Source organism: Pungitius pungitius, chromosome 4 (assembly GCF_949316345.1).
Source record: "Pungitius pungitius chromosome 4, fPunPun2.1, whole genome shotgun sequence".
Taxonomy (NCBI): domain Eukaryota; kingdom Metazoa; phylum Chordata; class Actinopteri; order Perciformes; family Gasterosteidae; genus Pungitius; species Pungitius pungitius.
In genome coordinates, this window is record NC_084903.1 from 13099459 (window position 1) to 13107636 (window position 8178).

Here is an 8178-nt window from a genome sequence, read left to right on the forward strand (position 1 = left end):
CAATAAAAACAATGGCGCTTAACCGACTTTTCTGATTCAGGGCTCCGAAAATCTGCACACCGGGGAGAAAAGAAGAGGCCCCCATGACGCCCAGACGCACCCCTGCCCGCTTTGGACTGTAGTTACACCCTCATGGAGGTTAAAGCCCATCAACCTCCCATGTCGGTTCCCCCTAGAGTAATTATCATCGTGACTCGGCCCGCGCTAGCACAAGCAAACCGTGTAATTACAACCGCCATTTGTCCCTCCCAGCATGGCCAGAATCAACTGCAGTTCATGTACTGACCACTAGAGTGAGAACTTGTATAAGGCACAAGACTCTAAAGCCGAGCTGGGTCCCTCGGAAAGGCCTCCCTTCACATTTGTCAGCAGATAGCTGTTTCCGTGATGCATAGTGAGGGATAAAGGATTTTTTTTGTTTTTTTTTTGTTTTGTATATTTAGTATTTATATGTGGTCATTACTGAAAAGTGTTTTTAAAGATGTCTCTATAAAGTAATGTTTTTACCTGAGCTAGAAACATTTAACTTTTCTACGTTCTGTTGCATTTCTTCAATCCTGATTTAGATCATCAGAGAGAAACTGGTAAATTGTGATCTAATTTCAATGTGTAGTCTTTGTGTCCATGCATTTATTAGTTATTGTGTTGTGGCTGCCATGAAGTGCTCCTCTACAGACTGAAGCACTATTCAAACTACTTGAGTGTCTTCAGACTCTAGAGATGTATTGTAATGACACACTCAACACACAGCAATTGACCTCTTCTTACTTTCTGTTAAATTTGTTCCTCCAGTGAAATGTACCACTGCTCAGCTTCGTACAAAACGTTATCACGCTGGATTAAACATATCAACTGTTTATTTTCATGGTTCTTGTGTTGAAAATAGCAGTTTCCTTTTGAGCTTTTTCCCCAAGCAAACATCAGCAAGTATGTTTCATTTTTTTATTAAACTGTGAATCTGTTTACACCTGCTCTCTTCTCAGCTGATCAAAATATCATGCAGCTTCAGGCAGGCTGGTCGTTCTGTGACAAAACATTTTAGTGAGGGCCGTGTTTGGAAAGTGGAAATGTTTTGTCTTTTTTTTACTATTGATCGACGACAGCTAATAGATTTTTTTTTTTCTCTTCTCCCAACATCTTTTATGAATGGGGAAAAAAAAAGTTGGTCTTTTTTTATTTTATCCAAGATGATTTCATTTGGTATTGTTGCTAATGTCCCATTATGTGTCTGCACTGCAAATGCTCAGCATAATTATGTCAATTACGTGCCCATTTTTAAAAATGTTTTGCAGTAGCATTCATTTTAGCATAAGAAAAGGATTCAAATTAGATTGGGCTATAATTTCTCTATAGGTGTTCCTTGCTCTCCTTATAAAATAAAACACTGGTGATCTTGATTTAAAAGTTGCACAGTGTGTCTACAATTCAACACTCGCACAGCGAGAGATTTATCCTGCGCTCAAAATTGAAACCCAACTTCATGGTTTCAACAAATGATTATTTCAAGTCATTTCTATAACATTTAAAAAACGACTGAAATGTCTTTGATGTAGGGAGCGCCACTAGTGAATTTTTTTTATTTTTATTGATCCGTCTTGTGTCAATCGTTAAATAGCCCACGGAAACATCCTAAACCGACTTGTCGTGTTAAAAAACAGGCCCCATCCCCCAACCTATTTTAATCATTGTTTAGGCTAAAATTACGAACAATTTATTGAGTAATGAGTATAAAATCCTGATAATTACAATTTTTTAATCAAATAATATCTTTTGATTCAATTGATTTAAAGTGATATTTAACTTTTCCTTACCAACTAAACGTGCACGTTACATTAAGACAGACTGAGACATTAAACACTTGTTTGGGAAACCCACTGTTGTTCATTCGATTGACTTATTCTCACAACGTGCTCGAGGTCAGCGAGGTCATGCGCCTTTTGTGGCCCCAAAATGTAAATCTACAAATCAAACCACTCGAAACGCCGCCTGTGAGCTGCACAACTGGAACGGACGTAATGAAATTCCCAGAATGGGTGTTTTCAGTGTCTGCTCCCATTTGCGAGCCGAGGCGAGGGAAACTGATCAGAGAGAAACAAAAAGCCCGGGTCTGTCCCTCCCTCCCTCAGACACTCGCACCCACAGATGTCACATATCTACATGAGTGATCCCTGGGCTTTGAAACCCCTCAGCTGTGAAGACGTTGATGTGCTTTAGATGAAGAGCCGGGCTATATGTGGGCGGATCTTCTGTTTGGCTTTATTGAAGAATTCATGTAAATCTCCAGGTCACAAGACTGCTGAACAAAAGCTTAGATGGTTTTCCAGTGCCTTCATCACGGTTACGTTGACATTTCTTGATGTCTCTTAGCTGATACCGCTCCTACTAGCTGGCATTTGGGAGGAGGAAAAAAAACAAAAAGATTATAGTCTTACTATTATTTCTTGAAATGTAGCGTGCAACAACTCAGAAGTTTTTTGTTCTGCTTTCTTGTTGGTCAATAATAGTCCGTCTCGCTGTAACCCTCATGCAAATATGCACGATTATGAGCGGCCCCTCAGTCCTCCAAGCCATCTTGATTGAGTGTGGCAGGCGGAGGAGGGAATGCATATAATGGACCCCGCCATCTTTAATGAGACAAATCTCGGCAATAGGCTGACATTTTGAAATAGTCCTTGTGAATGACAGTGTCAGCAGTCACCTTTACTAAAGCTTCCCGGGGATTGTCCCTGTAATGATGGAGAGAAAATGAAATGGCCTCCAAAGCGGTGGAGATGGGAGCCATGGGATTAGTGTGTAAGCCCCGCCTCCTAAATTAGCTCTTCAACCACACCCCGAATAAAGTACAGCTCCCCTGCAACGGCGACCCCGTCATCGCCAGCAGAGATCTGATGGAGGGATTAGAGCCAATGTTCTTTGTTGACCACCGCGAGGTTTGTCGAGACGAGCCGTCCCCTCACTAAACTGCCCCAGCGTTCAGCCTTCCCCCCCCCCCCCCTCGGTGGACGTCTGGTGGGAGACGGGGACGAGCTCTGCTGTCGCTACAAACTCAATAAGAGCAGAAGTGAGACGGACGAGAAAAACAAAAGCATCAACTGCTCTTTTAATTAACTCCTGTCCCGTAATGGTGCTCGGACCGAGGCGCAGAGCAAAGAATGAGACCTTTTATTTGTCCTTCTACTCCTTTCCGTTTTGTTGCCTCACCCCCCCACCCCCCCCCTCCATAATGAACATCCTTCTGGGACCCAATTACATCCAAGGCTGCATTAGGAGCACAGCAGGGCCAGTGGAAACTTCAGCTGAGTTCCCCCCCCCCCCCCCCCCGTACTACCCTCCGCTCCCTGTTACCCCGCTGGAGATGGCCTTCACTTGATTGAATTCTGAATGTTACACACCCACACAGCCCGTCTTCTGTGGTCCCTTCACCTTCACCGGGCCACAGCTCCCATGTGCTTTATGATGGAAGCAGCATACATGCTTGTTGTTGGCTGTCCTTCACACGATAGCAGCTTGTGCTGATAGTGGCTTTGTGTACAATGTGTGATTGTCATCCTGCAACACGATGCAGCCTCTGCTGAGAAATGGTGAAAAGAGTTTAGAATTCAGATAGTTGTCCTTTTTTAAAACTAAAACACAATAAGTGTTTTATAGATTATGCCGAATCAATTGGCAACACTTGTGTTTTTCTTTTAATGAAAGCAAACACAAACATTGACATTTCTAGTAGAGTTCTATTTGCTGTGGAAATGTATTTGTGTCATGTGCCACTAGTTCAATATAATGCCAATAATAAGTCACAACCAACACATTTTGCTGCGTCTTAATAGGAGCTATCAAACATGTCTTCACAAAGTGTCACGCTAATCCCTCCAACATAATTCACTCTAAAGCGAGCAGCCACACCATTAGAGTGCCTAAGACTCCTCCTGAATGTCAACTCTACAGGCATATCTGGCATTTTTTAAACAAATGATTCTCTTTAATTGGTCACCGTTTTTTGTGTTAACATTCTTGTACGGAGTATCCACAGGTCACTGGAGCCGGGGAGGATTATGTGGCTGAATGTCTCTTGGATGGTGACTGCCTCTAAATGCAATGCTTGGGGACGCCCCGGCGCATTAATAACAATTATTGGTTCTCTTTAGTTTCCTCAGACACCTTAAGTGTGGCTTATTGACTGCTATACTGGAAAGAATGTTGCCTATTGATCCAGCCGGGGCAGAAAATGGCGGTGTCTTCTTCCTGTGAGGCTTGAATCAATCCTCGCATGCTGCCGCCGAGTAACAGAACTCACTGTGATCCTGAGGATGGAGGCAGACTTTGTGCGAGCAGATGGTGGATCCTCAATGACGCCTTCTGACAAGTCCAACCAAACAAGACGATGGCAGAACCAAACACATGGGATCATAGAAAAAGTAAAACTGCTAACATTCATCATTTACTGAGGAAAATGAACACTAACGCTAATGTTTTCCCAATTATAAAATGTTGTGTTCATGAACTTTGCTTTGAGGTTGTATGAACTCGGATGGCGTTCCACCAAGCGGAACCGACGCGGCTCTCTTCTGTCAGTTAATCCAAGAAATATGTTGAAGCATGCAATAATGTTTTAACTGGTCCATTGTCTTATACCTAACCAACCCTTTGTGTATACTGTGCGAGCAATGCTTGGTCTTCCTCCCTACGGACTGCGTGGTTACTAACAGCTCATCCACCATTGCTTAGGGGGGTCCTATTTCTTTCTAGAAGAAAGACTTTATACTGTCAAACTTAGACGTCCCATGTGATTGAAGGCCGATGGGCATGGAACTCTCTGAGCTGCCCTCAAAGCAGCAACAATGCCTGTTTTCACAAAGACAACTTGTGGTGGGTGGAGTGGAAGAACAAAGGGAGACTTGTTAGGGTTTAGATGCCTTTATTATTATTTTATTTGGCTGCAGTTTCTTGTCCATCTGCACATTCTCATTAAGATTTGGCTGCACTTACTTGTGGGGTCTGTGGCTCTAGGAACAGTTACAGTATGTGACTCAAAACTCTTCTTTTGTTGAAATCATCATACACAAAATTAGCCACTAGGAATTGATCACATTTAATTTGAACTCATCGTGTATTCAACTTGCATGTGCTAAAAATGAGTGAAATCAAAGCTCTGATGTGATTTCTGATCGATATATACGTACCACATTTAATTAAATCATTTCTGAAAGAGCTTTACATAGATTTGATGCAGACAACTTTTTGATTACAAGTAGTTCAAGTTTTATTGTACAATTACAATCACACATGGCCAAAAAAGCACATAACAAAAAACAATGTTAAATAGGGCCGGGACTTTAGCGCGTTAATTAAGATTAATTAATTACAATGTGAATTAAGATTGAATAATTAATTACACAAAAAACGCATTTTTTACGCATTTTACACTTATTTTTTGCACCGCGGAACGTTTCTCACTGGATGAGTTTCGGAGGACCGATTATAGTGGAGCACCAACTAGCGTTCATGACTTCAGACAACAACAAACCACGTGAACATGAAGGAAGAAGCTGACGAGACCGTGTCGGTTGGCCCCTTGAATGGTAAATCTTATAATAATAAACACACGGAGGGAAGCGTCGATAAGAGCGTGGTTGTGTGCAAGCTGTGCAACAAGGAATTCACATCGAGCCTCAAGTATCACCTCAACGCAAAACAAGTAGCAGCTAGCGTGGACGTACAAGGACCCACACTCAACCCACACTGCACCAGATGACTGGTTTAAGGACCAGGGTAACTAAGTCCACGTCTGAAAAAATAACCAATGTTCTGAATGTACTTGAAAGTATTGGTCTACTTAAAAAAACATAGTTTACAGAAGGTCTACTTACCTATAGGCTACCCGAATTTCTGAAAGTACTATATTTCTAAATATGCTATCTCTACACTTGTCTGCTGGAATTGGTTGAACAAAAATAAAAATCCATGTGAAAAAAATTACTTCTCACTGTAATTAATTTCGATTAATTAATTACAAAGCCTCTAATTAATTAGATTAATATTTTTAATCGAGTCCCGGCCCTAATAATATATATATATAATATATATATATATATATATATATATATTGACCTAATGTTTTACCTATTATTTTAAAAAAATCTTTTCTTTTTTGACCCTACATATTTTGACTTTTTTCACAATATTTTTTTTCCCATGACATGACTGGAATGATCTTAGATGGAGCAACCTACACGTCCCTGTCACTAATGCCAAATGCCCCAAATTTCTGTACTTTAAACCTTATCTGGGTTCAACCCTCAAGGGACATGGTGGCTCTTCCTAAATCCTTTTTTAGTTTTGGGTAACTGACATTTATAAAAAATCATAATGGGATATTGCCCCAGAGACGGATTGGTGCATCTTGGAGGATCAACCATGCTATTCATCCTTCGTGCATTGGTAAATGCACAAGTGAGTTGAATTTGAATGTAACAGAGAATTGGAGAGTGGACGCACTAAAAAGGGTAAACAAATCTACACCCTGTGCCAGACTGTCAGTTTAAGGTTGTCCACAGGATGCCCTGAAGTAGACAAACATGTGATTGTCTTGAAAAATGCCCTCAGAGGCTGTAATAAGTTTCATGTCAGTGTGACCACTGAATGAGACACATCTGCTCATCTTTACTGACTCATCCGGCCTTCTCTCCCGTCAAAAAGGTGGAACCCTATAGGCTATGTAGCATGGCTAATAAGTGATAAAAGCTTAATTAGCAATTAACATCAAATTTAGTCAATTCATCATCATTCAAAAGATTCTTCATCATTCTTGACAATGCCATCATAACTCAAGTGAACACACCTTGTGTTTCTGCATAACCCCCAGGGTTCACTTCTCTGAAACAACCAGTGGGGACAATGCCCCCACAAGTACCTCCACAGCAGTGCTCTCACAACTTGGCAGGAGTGGGATTTGAACCCACTGGCGCTTACAGAGGCTTTTGGCCCCTGCACTCACCCCTACACCACCAGTCCTCGTCACATTTTGGCAACTTTGATTCTCCTATTTAACCTTGAGCATGTGAGTTAAACCTCAAAACTCTTTTTAAATGCTATTTCCACATCTGGGCTTGAACCCACAACCTTCAAGTGCAGTGCAGGGGCTTATGTCAGCAGCTCTTCCGATGTGCTACTTCACCACACACTAAACAGCCCTTTGTTTGTTGTATTTAACCTTGAGATTGCTACTCAAACCTGAAGTAAAGCCAAAGGCTCAAACCCAAGACTGGGCTTGAACCCTCAACCTATAGAGTAAGGACAGTAGCTCCTCAGCTCTTGTGCTGCACTACCTCACCATGCACCAATTAAAATTTTGTTTCTCGTATTTAACCTTGAGACTGCTACTCAAACCTCAAAACTCTTTCAAAGCAGAAGTGATGTCTGCATGAAGGGCCAAGAACCCACAACCTCAGACAGCAGGTTGGAGCCTGCAGCCCTTCAGTTGTTCCCTTGTGCTATTCAAGCACATGCCTCATTGTGTCCGTTTCTCATATTAGACCTTGGGATTGTTTACTAAACCTCAAAACTGTTTCAAAGTTTACAGTTTGAAGCCCTGACTGCAACCAAACCCTCCTTCTGAGAGAGCAGGTTTGAACTGAGGATCCTCCACACTTCAGCCTTCCTGCTATCTCCCTGCACTGTTCCACCACACACCTGTTGATGCTTTTGAATCCAACCTCAATTCTCATAGATTCTCAGGCTGGAATCCACAACCATTCCATACCGTTATAATAGAATTGCAGGTCAAGTAAAGTCATATAATGGCATTTCTAATAAAGCCCTAGTTGATTTCACTACTTTTATGCTGTGATCCTTATTTCACTTTTTCCGACATGTGTGCTGATGCCCGCGTGTGAATTGGGAGGATCCATACCGACTCCCCTATGGAGCTAAACCAGTCTGAGGGTCCTCCTCAGCTGAGTTGAGAATAAATCCCGGAAGAAATAAACACGTTTGACACACGGCACCTTGAGGAGAGAGAATCAAATCCCAAATGTGGATCAGGAAGGTCAGCTTTGATTCCACTAGAGACACCAGAACTCACGATGATTCACAGTGTCACTGTTTGTTTAATTTAAAATTAGGGCCGGGACTTTAGCGCGTTAATTAAGATTAATTAATTACAATGTGAATTAAGATTAATTA

General features: G+C 41.7%; 2 protein-coding genes across 3 annotated transcripts in view; both read left to right on the forward strand.

Annotated features, from left to right (window-relative positions):
* The window catches only part of dhx38 (DEAH (Asp-Glu-Ala-His) box polypeptide 38), a 13981-nt gene extending 13019 nt beyond the window's left edge, over positions 1-962 (forward strand). For both annotated transcript variants that reach the window (XM_037489717.2, XM_037489725.2), the window contains exon 27: positions 41-962. In XM_037489717.2, coding sequence (XP_037345614.1) covers positions 41-122 — 82 coding nt within the window. In that variant the 3' untranslated portion in view covers positions 123-962. The remainder of the gene's footprint in view (positions 1-40) is intronic.
* Positions 1-8178, forward strand: part of rpl13 (ribosomal protein L13) — a 321135-nt gene that overhangs the window by 78801 nt on the left and 234156 nt on the right. The gene's annotated exons all lie outside the window — the stretch shown is intronic.